Source organism: Oryctolagus cuniculus, chromosome 3 (genome assembly GCF_051225735.1).
Source record: "Oryctolagus cuniculus isolate XC-2025 breed Fujian yellow rabbit chromosome 3, ASM5122573v1, whole genome shotgun sequence".
Classification (NCBI taxonomy): domain Eukaryota; kingdom Metazoa; phylum Chordata; class Mammalia; order Lagomorpha; family Leporidae; genus Oryctolagus; species Oryctolagus cuniculus.
In genome coordinates, this window is record NC_142869.1 from 23,285,254 (window position 1) to 23,303,190 (window position 17,937).

The 17,937-nt window shown below is 45.1% G+C and overlaps 1 protein-coding gene and 1 long non-coding RNA gene across 6 annotated transcripts in view; one reads left to right on the plus strand and one right to left on the minus strand.

The window, feature by feature from the left end:
• The window catches only part of LOC127491567 (uncharacterized), a 43,316-nt gene extending 31,598 nt beyond the window's left edge, over positions 1-11,718 (minus strand). For 3 of the 5 annotated variants that reach the window (XR_016231441.1, XR_016231442.1, XR_011387122.2), the window contains exons 1-2: positions 11,572-11,711; positions 5,334-5,474 (exon numbers count right to left, since the gene is read on the minus strand). This is a non-coding gene — a long non-coding RNA (uncharacterized LOC127491567). Of the gene's footprint in view, positions 1-5,333; positions 5,475-11,571 lie in introns of all 5 variants that reach the window. The other 2 variants (XR_016231443.1, XR_016231440.1) reach the window with 1 other exon arrangement.
• An 81-nt stretch (positions 11,719-11,799) lies between these two features.
• MREG (melanoregulin) overlaps positions 11,800-17,937 on the plus strand; it is a 77,302-nt gene continuing 71,164 nt past the window's right edge. The window contains exon 1 of the mRNA XM_002712462.6: positions 11,800-12,337. Coding sequence (XP_002712508.4) covers positions 12,240-12,337 — 98 coding nt within the window. The 5' untranslated portion in view covers positions 11,800-12,239. The remainder of the gene's footprint in view (positions 12,338-17,937) is intronic.

Below are 17,937 nucleotides of genomic sequence, written 5' to 3' on the forward strand. Positions count from 1 at the left end.
GAACTGCAAACGGATGGGTCTCAGGCCAGCGCTGTGGCATAGCAGGTTAAAGCCCTGGCCTGCAGCACTGGCATCCAATATGGGTGCTGGTTTGAGTCCCGGGTTGCTCCACTTCTGATCCTGCTCTCTGCTAACTTGCCTGGGAAAGCAGCTGAGGATGGTGCAAATGTCTGAGCCTCTGCACCCATGCGGGAGATGTGGAGGAAGCTCCTGGCTTCTTCTTCTTGTCATTGTTGCAGTCCTGGTGGTTGTTGTTTTTGCAAACATTTGGGGAGTGAACCAGCGAATGGAAGACCTCTCCCTCTGCCTCTTTCTGTAAATTTCCCTTTCAAATAAAGAAAACAAATATACACACACACACACACACACACACATTATATATTTTAAGACATGGGTATCCTACGGACTGCAGAATATCCATGGCAAGCCTGGTGGGGTAGGTTTTGGCAAGGCAGCTCATATACCCCTTTGGATGCCTGTATCCTATAGTGGAGTGCTTGGGTTCAAGTCCTGGCTTGAATGCTATTCCAGCTTCCTGCCAATGTGGACCCTGGGAGGCAGGGGTGATGGCTCAAGTGACTGCATTTCTACCATCCATGTGGGATGCTGGTTACAGGCTCCTGGCTTCAACTTGGTACAGCCCTGACCACTGTGGGCATTTGGGGATTGAACAAGCAGATGAAACATCTTTCTTTCATATCTAAAAAAATGTAGCCCAGAGACAAATATAGGAAAGATTTTAAGAGGTAATGAAGGCATGGAACATCCAATAAGGTGTTGAGAACTTGAGCTTCCCCAAGCACTGGCACATGGTGCTGACCTGTCATGGAGGGGCCGACCGCCACCTTTCTGGAGAAAAGGCTCCCTGTCAATGCCCTTCTGAGGCCAGCCTGTCCTCATCTCCCAGCTCCTCACATTCCCTAGTTCCTGCTCCTCTGAAATCTCTGAGGGAAACTCAGACTGTTCCTCCTTTACCACGCAGAACAAGATAGTTCTCTGGGTCCATGCAATTATTTTTCAAAGAATGGATATTTTGAGATTCAATGATTGTTTGTGGACCTTGTCTCTTCTGTTGAGGAACAGTGTTTTTTTCTTCATACTATGTTGAACTCTTTTACTTAGTATAGGGTTAACCTTACAGTCATTAAGCAAACTGAAAGTAGATCTTTGTAAAAATTAAGAGTGGGAATGGGAGAGGGAGGAGGAAGATGGGTTAGAGCATGGGTGGGAGAGAGGATAGGGTGGGAAGTATCAGTATGTTCCTAAATTTGTATAAATGAAATACATGAAACTTGTATAACTTAAATCAAATTAAAAAATAAATTTAAAAAGATTTATTTATTTTAAATTTACATCTGTTGGTTCACTCTTCAAATGCCTGCAACTGCCAGGCTGGGCCAGGCTGGGCCAGGCTGGGCCAGGCTAAAGCCAAGAATGAGAAACTCCAGCCAGGTCTCCCATGTGGGTGATAGGAACGCAAGTAGTTGGCCCTCATCTGCTAACTCCCAGGTGTATTAAAAGGAAGCTGGTTTGAAAGAAGAAGCAGGACTCAATCCCATACACTGCAGTATGGGATGTAGGTACTCCAAGCTGAACCTGCTACACTATATTGCCTGCCCCTGAGGGAATTTTTGCACAGCCAAAATGGCCAGTTAATGCGTTTCACCGAACCACATCTGTTCTTTTCCTAAGGAATTGTTCTCCTACCTTAAAAAAAAAAAAAACCTAGTTATTTATTTGAGCAACACAGAGAGAGAGTTCTCCCATCTGTGGGCTCACTCCCCAGATGCCTACGAGGGCTAGGGGAGCCCTGGCCAGGGTCTGTGAACTCAGTCAAGGTCTCACACATAGGTAGCAGAAACCCAACTACATGAGTCATCCACACTGCCTCCCAGGGTCTGCATTAAGGAAGCTAAAATCAGGAGTGAGAGCTGGGAGTTGAACCCAAGCACTCTGACTTGGCATGGGCATACTAACTTTCATGTTAATGCTAGGCCAAACACCTTTTCATCTATACTGTCAAGCAGTGTCTGAGACAGATTTATTTCAGTACATAAAAGAGGGAATAAATAACATCATTTTAAAGAACACTCCTTAATTTCAATCATTTATCAAAACAATTTCCTTTATGTAGAAATATATGTAAAAGCCTATGCACTTTTTCAGGATAACAAGTCAAATACTAATGCTAAATAACCAAATGAGATAATAATACAATAATGAGTGATGCTTGGAACATGGTAGAGATGAAAAGAGAAGGCTTACTGTTCAATTTAGCAGTACCCAAACAAGTTTAGACTTTGGCCTAAAGCCAGTCAGAATCTACACTGAAATATTACTATGGCCTTTTAAGATCTGTAGTTGCTCCAACTTTCTGTCTGTGGAGTGAAAGAAAGCTTTCTCACGCGTTTCAGAATCTTAACCCCCATCTCCAGAGGCTGCAGTTCATTTACAGTTGAAGGCCATGAGGTGGCAGTAGAGAGGATTTTAGGAGGGCTTATGCTCCCTAGTGTGTAATTTATGAGATTTACCTAGTACCTTCACCTGTATAGAACTTGAAGGGTTCTGGTCTGTTTATGTGTCTCTGTGGGTATTATGGAGAAAGAAATTACATAAAGGAATTGCAAACTAAAAATCCATATGCATAAATTTATTTATCTGTTAGCACTCAGATTGGCAGGACCTGGGCTTAGAGTGGAGGCAAGCATTGGGTCTTTCACAGCAAGTAAGAATGATACTAATGTTTTCTCAAATTATAGTTATTGAGGTATATTTTCTCATATTTTATAGCTTTGTGTCACCTTGTGCTTAATAAATCTTTACTAGAGTCTAATTGGATTAGAAAGAGGTATGGCCTGATAGATGGGTCCAGCATATACTTAATTTTAGTTAACAATAATAATATGGAGAGACTTTTGATAGTGTTGAACACTTGGAAATGTAGAGGGGCTGATCTTACAGAGGTGGGAAGAGATGGGAGTCCAGATCTCATCTCCTGGGCTGAGAATAGAGACTATTTTGGGCATTGGAAAAGTGTTTGTCACCCACGTGATAGAATGCCATGACAGTAGAATTAATTCCAGGAGTACAGTTAGACATGGGAATTTAATTGCAATGGGCACATTACTGGATGTAGACATGGATGTACATTCAGTGATGTCATTTCTCTTTCTCTTTGTTTTGAGGAGTAGATATGGATGAGCTCATCAATTAATTGTGAATTTTTAGTGTATGCAGTGGGATTCTGAATTTCCTTTTGTAGAAAGTGCCTGTAGCATGTGTTGAGGCTATAGACTGGCTATTTCTTGTGGGGTCCTTTCTGTCCACTCCAGGTAACAGAAGATTCTTGGACACACACAACTGTGTTTGGATCTGTGTATCAGCAGCTAAGCATACTAGATGTGTGTTGCTCTGCCTTCCCAATACTTATTCCCCTTGCTGTGCTTCCAGTGGATTTTCTTTAGGAAACTATGCCTCTCCCCACTCTTGTCCAAACAACTGACTTTTCCTAGATCCCAAGTTCCTTTTCACTTGAACAGCACCAGGGTGTGCATGAGACTAGAGCCTGATAGTTGGATGTATTCTTTCCCTCTGAACAGAGCAGTTGGTTGCATTTTAGGCCAGTGAGAGCGGAGCCTGGGGCCTGTTGGTCTGTTGATTGGGAAGACGATGTTCCCTTTGTGCAGAAAAGCTGAGCAATCTGGAGCTCGTGAGGACCCAAGACTAAAAGAGATGAAAAGAGGCTCACCTTTATTCTACCTTTGAGCGCCTGGATCCAGGTGTGTCAAACACCAGCATTTCTTTTGAAATTTCCAGTTAGTTGGGCTAGTACATTTCCTGTCACACTGAAACCAGTTTGAACGATGTTATTATCACTTACAATTAGCAGCTAATTAATATTCAGGGGACAAAGACCACAAAAATCTGAACCAAAATTGCTGGATTGAGTTGCTACTCAACAGGTTTAGGCTCCCTTCATGGTAAGGCTGCAAGAGTTTTTTTTTTTTTTTATTCAAGCTTTATTTTTTATTTAATTGAAAGGCAGAGCTAGAGAGAGGAGGAGAGACAGAGGTCTTCCATGCACTGAGTCACTCTCCAAATAACCACAATGGCCTGGGTTAGGCCAAGTTGAAGCTAGGAGCCAGAAGTTTCTTCTGGGTCTCCCACATGGGCGCAGGGGTCCAAGCACTTGGGCCATCTCCCACTGCTTTCCCAGGTGCATTAGCAGGGAGCTGGATCCGAAGTGGAGCAGTTGGGTCTCAAACTGGCATCCATGTGGGATGCTGGCACCATAGGCAGAAGCTTAACCTACCATGCCATAGTGCTGGCCCCAGAGTCAAGTTTTTTTAAAGAAGAACCTCTTAGTGTGCTCACCACTTCATCTCCCCACTCAGGCTTGTATTTATTCTGTTCACAGGCACCCTCTTTTTAAAAAGAGTTTAAGTTGTTTAGAAAAGCAGCTTTGCTCATCTTTGAGGAGAGCAGAAATGTTTGTCCCTTGCAACTGAAGAATGAGCAAAGATTGTGATTATTAAGGTTTTCTCAAAGTATATATTTAAAGGGTGGTAGGGAAGTGAAATTGACCAGGAGACAGCATCAGATAAAACTATCTTGAAAAGTCAGAAAGTATTTTGCATTCTGGGAAAGCACAAAGAGATGGGATTGAAGGATTTTCAGGCCACGGATACTGTCCACTTCTCTTCAGAGAGAAATCATGCACAGAAAAGAAACACAAATCTCACCTGGCCAAATCCAACTTCAGTGCACTGTATCCCCTCCCCTACCCTAACAAGACTGATCAACTGTCACAATGACCCTTTTTCCTCACGTTAACCACTTCAGTGGGGCTGTATGGAGTTAGTTCTGAAAGCTACAGACTGTGACCCTGGTTAACATTAGCCAAAAAAAAAAAAAAAAAAAAAAAGAGAACATACATTACTGATTGACAAGTGATGGAGTAATGTACAACATGATGGGAAAACTAAACAGCTGGAAAAACTTGGCCTAGGGAAATGCAGGAGCAGGAAAATTCTATTTATACATATACCAATGGCACTGGGCCTACTCTTCAGCATATCGCTAAAATAAATCCTGTCCCAACTCCAGCCATTTTCCATCTTTCGGTCCTTGCCCTTAAGACACAAATTGCAGGGAGAGTGTCTAATTGACTCACTTTAGTCACATGCTCATCCTCTGTTGGGGGTGAGGGGTAAGAGATGCAAGGCGCCTTCACTGCCCATGGACAACCTATAGAATCAGGGGTGGAGCATGTGCAAAGGAAAGGAAGTGCTGTTACCAAAAGGAGAGATATTGTATAGGCAGAAGCAAGAGACCTTATGGTGACCTCCAGTCATGTGGGCCTCCACCTCTGCCCGTAAGACTTCCCTGGAGATGTGAGACTTGTAGGCTCTCCATCTTGGGTGGCTGGAGGGAGTGATGATGCTGAGGTTGGCTCAGAGTACCGGCTTGAAGATCTGTAAGGAAAGAATGGTGGTTTTTTGGTTTTTCTTTCCTGGATTTGGGTAATACCTAAACAGACCGTTCAGAAGTTAGACATTTCCACACCAATATTAAATAGCTCTTTTTCTGTTTTCTTACACTAGTCAATGTACATATTAAGGGCTCACCATGTTGTCATATGGATGCATTGCTCTAGATGAGGCTGTACAGCATATCCTTCTATTTACTGACACCCTCCTATGGGTCTGCACTATTCTATCTGCTGGGGAGATTGCAAAGAGCAAAACCAAGTCCTCACCTTCATGCATGGAACTTATTTTCTAGTTTCCCCATTGTATCCTCTGTACCTGGCTCAAGAAATATTTGTTGGGATCAGCGCTGTGGTTTAGTGGGTAAAGCCACTGCCTATAGTACTAGCATCCCATTTGGGCACCAGTTTGTGTCCCGGCTGCTCCACTTCCTTTCCAGCTCCTTGCTAATGCACCTGGGAAAAGCAGTGGAAGATAATCAAGTGCTTGGGCCCCTGTACCCACATGGGAGACCCAGAGGAAGCTCCTGGCTCCTGGCTTTGGATCAGCCTTGCTCTGGCTGTTGTAGCCAATTGGGTAGTGAACCAGTGGATGGAGGATCTCTTTCTCTCTCTGTCTCTACCCCTCTCTCTGTAACTCTGCCTTTCAAATAAAAATTAATAAATCTTAAAAAAAAACTTAAAAAAGAAATACTTGTTGAATGAATAAAAGAATGGGACCAGCTCGTGTTATAGTGTTCCAACCACAGCTGTTCTGTAGAATTCATGACGTGATGTTGGAGCTTAAATATTTTGATTTTCTATTTTTTTCCTCTTTGCATATGTCATTTCCTCCAACTCTCAGAAGTCATCAGTGTATTTTTAAAGAGCAGGGACTTCAAACTACACCAATATTTTCTTTCAAAACAGACTCTAAAATTCCCCCCATTTCGAGAAATCTGAAAACAGGGGCCAACCAGTTTCCTACTTCTGCCTTAAAAACAAGAAGCTGATGGGTCTGTGAGTTATCACTGCCTCAGGGGATTGCCTACGCCCTCTACACCAGGTGCCCAGAGACTCGGGGTAAATATCATGTGCTATCGCTGTGGTTGGTGCTGTGGGCGTAAATTCAGGCAGTAAGAATAATCTAGTACCACCTTAAAAAAGGGAAGCTTGCTGCTCTCCTGGGAATGATGTCTGAATAGAATGAGGTGGTCAAAATGTGCTGGCAGGTACCTGCAAGCTGAAGCTGGAGGGGTTAGTAGCACTGTTACTCTTGTCAAAGGTCCAATTTATCAAAAACAGAAACATGATGAAGGTGTTCCACTCTGGGAAGATGAGCACTATGAAAAACTTTAGTCCTCAAAAAACTAATACTCATGACAGCTACTCCAAAACATTGCAAGTGGGAAAAGCTTGCAAATAGATGTGTGCATACAAAGCTAAACTGACTGCCAATAAAATGGGCAAAGTGATGCTACACCACATGGGCATGTACATATTTACCAGGTGGGTGTTCGAAAATCCATGGAAAATGTGTATTATGAAAAATCTATGCATGGATTTCAATTTTTTTGCATTGAAACAAGCTTATCTTTTTTAAACTTTCTCTCTTTATCTTGAAAGTCAGAGTTACAGAGAGAGAGAGAGGGAGAGACAGAGATCTTCTATCCACTGGTTTACTACCCAGATGGCTTCAACAGCCAGTGCTATTGCTGAAGCCAGGAATCAGAAGCCAGGAGCCAGGAGCTTCATCTGGGTCTCTCATGTGGGTACCAAGGGCTGAAACACTTGGGCCATGTTCTGCTGCTTCTCCTAGGCCATTAGCAGGAAGGTGGATTGGAAGTGGAGCCACTGGGACATGAATTGGTGCCCACATGGGATGCTGCCATCACAGGTGGTGGCTTTACATACTGTGCACAATGCTGGCTTTGAAATACGTTTATATTTTTAACAAATTTTAATTTTATTTATTTATTTATTTATTTGAGAGAGATAGAGAATATCTCCCATTTGTCAATTCATTCCTCAAATGCCTGCAATAGCTAAGGCCGGGTCAGGCCAAAGCTGCCAGCCATGAGCTGGGAACCCAATCCAGATCTCCCACATGGGTGGCAGGGACCCAATTTCTTGATCTATAACCTCCTGCTTCCTAGGGTGCACAGCAGATAGAAGCTGGAATCAGAAGGGGAGCTGAGCCTTGAATGCAGGCACAATGATATGAAGTGTGGGCAGCTTAATTTTTAAGCCAAGTATCTACCCCAAATAAACTTTTTTAAAAAGATTTATTTATTTATTTATTTGAAAGGCAGAGTTATAGAAAGAGTCAGAGAGAGAGAAAGAAAGAGAGAGAAAGAGAGGTAGAGAGAGAGAGAGAGAGAATATCTTCTATCCACTGATTCACTCCCCAAATGGCTACAATGGCTGGAGCTGGGCTGATCTAAAGCCAGGAACCAGGAGTTCTTCCAGATCTCGCATGCAGGTGCTGGGGCCCACTTGAGCCATCCTTTGCTGGTTTTTCAGGCACATTAGTAGGGAGTTGGATCAGAGTGGAGGAGCAGGGACTTGAATGGTGACCATTATGTGCAACACTATAGTGCCCGCCCCTAAGCTTACCTTTTAATTCCATTTTTCCATGAAGTTCTTGAAGTCATCTCATATGTGTTCACAGAAAGATTTGTTTCTCTCTCCCCTTTCTCCCTTTCTCTCTCCCTGCCTCCCTTTCTTCTTTTTCTTTTTATACTGACAATAATGCTTACCCTGGGCAGGGTAGAAAGGGGACTGGGATTATGGGTAGTTTGCAGAAGGAATTTGAACTGTAATATTTTTACTTTTTAACAGGAATAATTCATTGATAGCTTTTACAACTTAAAATTAATTTAAAAAGAGGAGTGGGCTTTTGACACAGCAGTTAAAATGTTCATATTCCACACCTGAGTGCCTGGTCCCCACCTGATTCCGGGTCCCTACCCTGGAAGTCACCAAGTTATGGCCCAAGTGGTTGGGTCTCTGCCACTTATAGGGGAGACCTAGATCGAATTCCAAACTCTCTGGCATTTGGTGTGGCTGGGGGGGGGTGGTTAATGGGAGATGGGAGCTCTCTCTTTCTGAGTATTTCAAAATAAGTTAATAAATAAATACTTTCAGTGGTTGGCGCTGTGGTGTAGCAGATAAAGGCGCTGCCTGCAGTGCCGGCATCCCATATGGGCACTGGTTCGAGTCCTGGCTGTTCCACTTCTGATCCAGCTCTCTGCTATGGCCTGGGAAAGCAGTGGTAGATGGCCCAAGTCCTTGGGACCCTGCAGCCATGTGGGAGACCCAGAAGAAACTCCTGGCTCCTGGCTTCGGGTGGGCTCAACTCTGGCTGTTGTGGCCATTTGGGGAGTGAACCATCGGATGGAAGACCTCTCTTTCTCTCTCTCTGCCTCTGCCTCTGTAATTCCACCTTTCAAATCAACAAATATTTAAAAAATAAATACTTTCAGAAAATAAATCAATAAAGCAAAATACTAGTAACTGTTAGAGAAGGCAAGCAGTGCATACAGTAAGGGAGGACATTAACCTCTTTGTCAAGTTTGTTGGAGTAGACATGGTTCTAACAGTTTTCTATAAATATCCTGCTTGAAACAGACCACATAAAAGATGCCCACATGTGGCAAAGGTACAGATGTGGAAAAAAATTGTCATATGCAATCCGAGGAGTGTTGGAACGGACCTCTTTCCCTGACAGACCTATATTATTTGGATTGGTTCATTGGTGCTGAATTCCGATATTTCTACAGGACTTTTCGGTTTTTAAACAGTCTCAAATATTTGAGTCTCGCAACTGTGCACAGCAGAGCCAGAGCTGCCCTATTTTACAGGCTAGGAAATTGAGGTTCAGAAAAATCAAAGGTAGTGAAGGGACAGAGCTGGACGCTTTCCGTAACTTCTCCGTTCCCAACAGACCCAGCGTCACTAGTGGCAGCTGTAGCCTCTCATGGCATTTTCTTGCTCGCTGAGTTCACACTTTGGCAGCACCATTTATGCACTGCCTACCTGACCTGGGGTGGACTCACTAAAAACCCCAAATCCAATTTCACAACACAGGCACGTCCACCAAGAGGACTTCCCAGTCAGCTGGAAGTTTGTTTTCTAGAACAGCACATAGCCTCTCTCCTGGCACCAGCTGAAGGGATAAATGACCTGATTGTGGGCTTGATGCCCACCTGTGCCTCCTTGCGACAGCTGGTACTCTGTCCTGTCCTGCCAACATTTTATGATTGGTCCATATCTTTTCTCCCCAACAAAAATGGAGGCCACAGGGACCTTCTGCTATTTCCCCTTGTGTTGTAGCCTCTGAATGAAGAGGTACTTGGTAAGTCCCTTCAGACTTACTCTGTAGCCAGCACAGGGGAAATCTAGGTGGAGTAATGCACTTTTGAAAATGATAGCCACCCACGAGCATTGACGCTTCTGAAAATAAACTCTCACCTTCCTCTTCACCCCTCCACATCTGCTTCTCCTCCAGCCCCCTGTCCCAGTCGCTGGCAGGTCAGCCTTCACAGCTTGTAAACCTCAAGCCTTGGAGTCTCTCCCACTTTATCTTCAAACTCCACTTTACACTCCTCGAGCAACTCTTGGTGGCTCCATCTTTAAGTTCCACCCAGAGTCCCTCTATTTTTTACCACCCTTGCTGCTACCACCCTGTCGTCTGTCGCCTGAATCGTCAGATGCATCTCCCCAACACAGCCTTTGGCACCGCAGAGACAATCTCCTGCCACCTGCAGAGGTCAACGCCACCACTTCCTCTCTCCAAAGCCTCCGAAGGTTTGCTCAGCTCACGCGTCCTCCAAGATCCCTGACATTCCTCTGACTCTTGCTACTGTCTCCCCTTGAGCCCCTTTCTCTAGGACCCCCGGGGTCCCTGCTGTTTCTCAGACTCCCTCCTTCTATTCCCTCTCGAAATCTCCTCCACCTATCACTGCTAGCTTGCTCAGCTCCAAATCTCTGTTTAAATGTCACAGTCTCGGGGAAGCCTTCCTTAAAAACCTCACTTCATATTATAGGCAGGAGTGAGTGGGCTTTTGGCCCAGAGGTTAAGACGCTGACCTCCCACATCAGAGTATGTGAGTTCGATACCCAGTTCTGGCTCCTGACTCCAGCTTCCTGTAATGCAGATCCTGGGAGACAGTGGTAGTCATCCAAGTAATTGGATCCCTGCTGCCCACGTGGGAGACCTGGACAGTGTTCCTAGCCCCTGGCATTTGGAGAGTAAACCGGTGGGTGGAAACTGTCCATCTGCTTATCTCTCACTGCCTCTCAAAACAAACTGTAGGTACCATTCTCCCCTGCCTCCACCTCCAACACACACACAGACATACCCTCCCTAGCACTTCTTATCCTTGTTCCTGCCTTATTTTTCTCTAGTGCCCATTCTCATCTTCTAACATATTAAACACTGTCCTTTCACTTGTCTAACTCCTATACTAGGATGTATGCTCCAGGAGAGCAAGGATTTTTGTTTTCTTCACTGCTCCAGCACCAGTTCCTAGAACACGCCTGGCACATAATAGACCCTTAATCAATATTTGTTGAATAAGCCAGATAGGCAAAGACAAAAAGTTAGATGGCACTGTGCATTGGTAGTGGGGTAGGGAAGTGGATACTTTTTCGTCTTGCTGGACAGTGCCAATTGGGCTTGTTTCTTTGGAGAGAAATTTGGCACGATCCATTACAATTAAAAAGGCATCTTACTTAAGACTCAAAATTCACTGACAGACATTTGTTTGCTAGATATTCTTGCAGAAATGTCCAAATACATGGCTCAAAGATGTCCACTGCGGCATCACCTTAATAACAGAAGCCTGGAATACATCTCCACACCCCCGAGGAGGGGTCTGGTTCCACAGACAAGGGCATGTAGGATGGCTGCATAACAGGCGCCTGTTATAAAGACAGAGGAAGGGACTCCCTCACCGCATGGACCTGATACCATGTCTGTGACATCCAGAGTGTTAGAGTAAAAAGGCAGGGAGCTATGGACACGCACACATTTACAAATTTGGACAAGCACACGTAAATACACCTGTGCATAAATCAGCACCCAACACAAAGGCACTCACAAGCTCACAAGCGGTAGCTTTTCTTCCAGGGGCGGGGAGGTCCGAGGACAGTTCTTCAGATGCCCTGTCACCCACACACGCACTTTGGCTGACTTACTCCACGAGGGGCCAGCACGCTGGAAAGATGCCCGAAACTCTGCTTTGAAGGCGTGGCGGGTGGGTGGGTAGGGGCGGACGACCTTTTATTTCCTGCCACAGGGAAGCCAATAAAAAGTCTGAATCCAGTCAGCCCCACCGCGTGCCCCGTGGCTCCAGGGCTTTCTCTCCGCGCGTCTCTGCGCGCCAGGCTGCGGCTGACTGCCTGGAGTCCCCGCTTCCTCCTTAGAGGGCAGCAGCGCGGCGTCTCCGGGACGCATGCGCCCAACCTGCGCCCCGGGAATTAAGAGAGGACCAAAACACAAACAAACAAAATCAACAGAACACGCTCCCAACAGCAAACCCCGAGGGGACAAAGGCGCGCAGCCCGCAGCCCCCCTGGGCCGCGGAGGCGCCTCGGCCCTCGGCCGCGTCCCCAGCCCTGGCGTGATGCGCACGGCCCGGCCCGCGACGCCCGGGCCGCCGCTGTCCCCGTACCTGGACGCCGGCGCGGTGGCCGCGCCCCAGCCGCGATCGCTCGCCTCGCGCGCGCCCTCCGAGGCTCCTGGCGCCAGAGCGGGCGGCCGCTCTCCATGGGGCTGAGGGGCTGGCTGAGGACCGTGTGCTGCTGCTGCTGCCCTAGCAAGTGCCTGGAGGAGCCCGCCCTGCCCGAGAAGGAGCCCCTGGTCAGGTGAGTGCGCCGCCCGGCCCGGGAGCTGGGGTTACCTGGCCGCAGCCGGGCGTCGCGGAGCGTGGATCCGTGCTGGCGAGGGGGGCTCACTGTAGGATTATTCTGCGGGGCAAACTCAGCCCCTGGGACCTGAACAGGATTTTTCGGTGTGTTTCTTGGGTTTCTTGCCTGGAATGCTAAAGTCCTTGAAGCACCTGAGACCCAGGTGGATGCCGCTGTCAGGTGCAGGGCAAGTTCGGGAGAGAAGTTTCCACAGGGTCCCCTTAAAAAAAAAAAAATCAGTTGTGAGTGTTAGGTGTAAGACAGTGAAGGGGAAAACTGGAATTCTGTGGCACTCAGCAGAAAAAGTTGGATACGTTGTCAAGTCTTTTTTACCTAAAGAAAATTTCAGTGAGGGAGCGCAAGGAAATATTTCTCACATGAAGAATACATATTTTATCAAGGCACAGGCTGTTCACGAGGCTGTTGATTCATTATAGGTTAAGCCGTGAAGTGTGAGGAAATTTAATGCTCATTAGCGACATGCTAAGAGGCTTTGTGAAGAAACCATACAACGGAGTCTTGTTCAGAGTTGTGATTTTGAGCAATGATTCTACATCTTGAGTAGATGGAAATGAAGGTTCCATTAGGTCATACCTCAGGGTTAGATATCACAGAAGCAGAATGTTTAAAATGAAATGAGGAAACAGTATATAAGGCAGAATTTCAGGGTTGGGGAAGCAAGGACTGAAGCCAGGATTTTATTATTTTTTTCTTTTATGAAGTAGGCAAGCCATACAATAAATCTTTCACAACTGTTGCTAAAGCATGACTTATCTTTTCTTGCTCTGTCAAGCCCAAACACTTCCCTTGACTTTGGCGATCTTACATAACCCCTTCCCGCCTGTCCGCTCTTGTTTTCCAGGATATTAAACACGGACTGCTCTCCTTGTTGGAGGAGCAGTGATTTCTTCCTCTCTCTCTGCTTGCTTTAGTCCTGCTGCCCCTTCAGAAGTGCGAATGTCAAAGCCTCCTTGAGCACACCTCTTTGATTTCATTGCCTCTGCTATGTAATTCACCATCTACTCCTCACTGTTCAGCAAGGTTTGCCATGTGTATTACATACACATACACACAGTGCACAGTGTTTGGTATTGCTCTTGCTGCTGCTGCTATGATTTCCAGATTACTGTGGGCAGGGAGAAACAGTCGTCTACCCCTGGTCTATAGGGTAATGGATAATGGTCTAGAATTTCATGCTTGGATTACACACTCAACTTCTCAATGCTCTTGGTAACAGGAAATACAACCTTCAGCTCGGTTTCATCCTCAGAGCCTTGGGTATTTCCAGTGCTCTGTCTGGGATTGCTATTCCAGCTAATAGTTCAGTTAATAGGCTGTCTGTTGCTTTGGCTTACATCTGGCAAATGTAAGTCAATGAATTTTGCAAGTGATTCAAAGAAGATGAGGTCAGTTGGAGCAGGATGCATGGTGCTCATGAATCAGATTGCCTGGGGCGAGTCACCCAGGTGGGTGACCTGGCACAATTTGTGCCTCAATTTCCTCATCTGTAAAATGGGGATAATAATGGCACGTACCTGAAAGGTTTGTAATGTGAAATTAAAGGAGGCAATAGGCATACAGTACTTAATATAGTGTCTGACACATTGTAAATGCTCAATAAATTTTAGTTAATTATCCTTGTTATTCTGAGAATGTGAATGAGTGGAATGGTCTCATGTGGTTTGGTGTCATTCCGGCACCATTTCAGTGCAATAGTATTTGGGAAGAACAGCTTATTAATGGACATGTGGAGCAATGGAATGTGTGTGTGGATACCTGCATGTTCTTTCCCACCCAGATCATCTAAAGGTCTGGTGTGAAATAATTTTTCTTTAATGTAATTTTCAAGTGTAATTCAGTGGTTTTTAGTGTGTATACAAAGTTGTCCAACCACCACCAAGATCTAATTCCAGCACATTTTCATCACCCCCCCACCCCCAAAAGAAACATTACCCATCAGTAGTCACTCCTCCTGCTCCTCTAACCCTGCCTAGGTAACCACTAATCTACTTTCTGGCACTACCAATTTGTTTATTCTGGACATTTGTGGAATGGAATCAAATAATATGTCACCTTTTCATTCCTTTAAAAATATTTATTTGCTTATTTGAAAGGCAGAGTCACACACACACACACACACACACAAAGAGAGAGAGAGAGAGAGAGAGAGAGAGAGAGATATCTTCCATTCACTAGTTCACTCCCCAAATGCCTAGAACAGCCAAGGCTGAGCCGGGCTAAAGCCAGTAGCCTGGAACTCCATCCAGATCTCCCAGGTGGTTGGCAGAGGCCCAGGTACTTGAGTCATCCTCCACAGCTTCCTGGGCACATTAGTAGGAAGATGCACTAAAAGTTGAGTAGCCATGGCTTGACTTGGAACTCTGATATAGGATGTAGGTGTCCCAAGTACTGGCTTAACCTGCTGTGCCACAATTCACCCCTCCCCCCCCACAACTTTTTTTGAGAGGCAAAGAGATACTCTCTCTCTCTCTCTCTCTCTCACACACACACACACACACACACAGAGAGAGAAAGAGAGAGAGGGAGGGAAGGAGAGACAGAGAGAGAAAGGACCAGCCCCCATGTGCTGGCTCATTCCTGAAATGCCCACATTATCCTCTACCTGAGGCCAAACCTGGGACCCAGGAACTCAGTCTAGGGTTCCCACGTGGGTGGCAGAACCGAATCACTTGAACCATTGTTGCTGCCTCCTAGGGTCTACCTGAGCAGGAAGCTGGAGTCAGGAGTGGAGCTGATTCAGAACCTCAGCACTCTGATATGGAACTCAGGTGTCGTAATTGGCATCTTAACTATTAGGCCAAAGATCTGTTCCTTCATTCGATTGTATGGATAGACCATATTTTGTGTATACATTCAGCAGTTGATTGGCTTTTGGGTTGTTTCCATTTTCTGGCTGTTATGAATGATGCTGTGGCCATTCATGTGCGTGTTTGTGTGCAGACATGTCATCCGTTTGGGGTAAATACATAGTTATGGACTAGCTTGGTTTTATAGTTAATTGTATGTTGTTGAGAAACTGTCATACTGTTTTCCCGAAGTGACTGGACTGAAATCTTGATGGGGTGAAATCACGTGGCTAGGTGATCTGAATGACTTGAATGAGAATTCCCTTCTTTGCATCACCTTTTTGTTCCCATTTACAAAGTAAATTTTGTACAGCTTCTACTGTCTTAATGATTTTCATGTTTTACTTCACTCCCCGCAGCAGCCGTGTCTGGAAGAGGTGTGGCTGGCAGGATGGTACTTGTCATCTGTGTGCATGGTCACCTCTAGCCCTCTGGGGAGACACACCAGAGACTGTTAGGTCAGGAAAAACAGCTCCTGCTCTTAGCTCATTGGCCAGTCTGATAGTGCTACTCGGCATTTTTGACCCTTTCCTTTTTCTTTTTCTGGAACCTTGTACCTGCGGGGAAGTGCCTGTGTCTTCCATGACATATATCTGTATTTGCATCTCACTAGTTTTATTTTGTCTTTCCCTTTCTCTAGAAATAGTTTGAGGGCTCTTCTGATTAGCAGTTCATCTTCATATTTTCCGGACCTGCAGCTGCTGTTCTCTGCTGTCCTTTGCGAGCACAAATGTCTTGAAAAGTGGCCAGCTGTTACCCTGCCTTCCCCTCCCCCACACTGCTTCTTCACCACTGTTTTCTCCCCCCTCTCTCTTTTCCTAAAATCGCCTGGTGAGCTTGCTAATAATGCAGCTTCCTAGGTGCATCTCAAAGGTTTTGATTTATAGAGTCTTGGGTGGGGCCTGGGGAATCTTCACTTTGGTAAATGTGCCAGGTGGTTTTGCTGCAAGTAATCTGGGGACAGCCTTCGAGAAGCCTGGCTCAACAAGCTTATGTTCAAGACAAGATAGAGGGATTTCTCTCCTCCTTGTGGGAAAGCCCAGAGAGAGAGAGACAGACAGACAGACAAAGGGGAAAAAGAGAGAGAGAGAGAGAGAGGAGATCTTCCATTCACTAGTTCACTTCCCAAATGCCTACATTTGGTGAGTGTACATACATATTTAAGTGAGTAGTTTTGGGGCTCCTACTGTTTGCCAGGCACTGGAACCTGGTTTTTGTCTCCTATATAAGTACATGAAAAGTCCCTATGAGAAGTTAGCCTGCCTCTTTTCTCTTTTTATACCACTCAGGTCACTTCCTGTATTCTGCCTGGTACGGCAGTTGTAACCTAGATGTGACTGGAGGCTGTAGTCTAGATGAGAAAGGCTGAATCTTACTCACCTTGGTATCCCCTATATTGCCCACTAGAGTGCTTGGCAATAGAGTAAGGACTTGACAGTAGAGTAAGGACTGAGTAAATACTTCTTGGTTAATAATGCCATAATCTGTTCATTTACTAATTGCTTTCTCTGTGTGCATTTAAAACATTTTTTGCTTAAAGTGTTATGAGGAACAATAAAGTAAACACTCATATACCTTGAATACACCTTATGACAGAAAACATTAACAACAAAGTTAGGGATAGGCATTCAGTGCAGTGGTGTTTGGTATGCCTGTACCCCACTGTAGAGTTCCTGGCTTCGTACCTCAGCTCTGCTTCCAGTTTCAGCTTCTTGCTAATGCACATCCTGAGGGGCAACAGATGATGGCTCAAGTTCTTGGGTTCCCGCCAACCACATGGGAAACCTAGAGTGAGTTTCAGTCTCCTGGCTTTTGTCTGGCCCAGTCCTAGCTATTGCAGGTGTTTAGGGGAGTGAACCAGTGGCTTGAAGATCTCTATCTGTCTCATATTTCTCTGTGCCTCTGCATGTTAAATAAAATAATCAACTAAATAATTTAAAAAGAAATGGTAGAGTTAGAGCTCTCCATGTATAACTTTATCCTCCTCCTACTGAATCTGTGCTTAGCATTTTTAAATTTTATATTCATGATGCATTCTTCAAGTAGGCTTTTGCGTGAGTGAAATTTCTTTACATAGGATTAGTTGGGTGCAGATGACTTTTAAAATCCACACATAGTTTTTGTCGTAATATGCATTTCTTATGAACCTTTTAGAAACCCATTGTACATCGTCATTTAGCAGTTATCATGACCAAATGAGGTAGATGTTAGTTATTTTCATTTGTGGCTGAGGAACCTAGGGCTTAGAGAATGTAAATAATTCAAAGTCACAGTTGATACATTGGAGAGCCAGACTCTGGGTGCATGTCTGTCTGATTCAAGGTGCATGACTTGCATTGTAGACAACTTAGATAACTATGAAGCAGTTTCTAAAAGTTTTAAAAACAGTTTCTAAAAGTTTTAAAAAAAGCAGTTTCTAAAAGTTTTAGAAATTCCTGGATATCACTGCCTTAGTCCCTGTCCGTTCTGTCCCCTTTCTTCTTCCCCTTTTCCACGCCCTTCATCATTGTGAGTCTTCCATTAGATGTGTGAGCCTCCTGGCTCTAGTGAGAAATAGGAAACTTGAGTCCTAGTTCCAGTTATTAATCAGCTGTGAGATGCTGGGGAAGTCCTTACACTTCCCTGGCCTTAGTTTCTTCTAGAAAATGAGATCAACGTTGTGAACTTGAAGGGCTGGTCTAGACTTGCTTA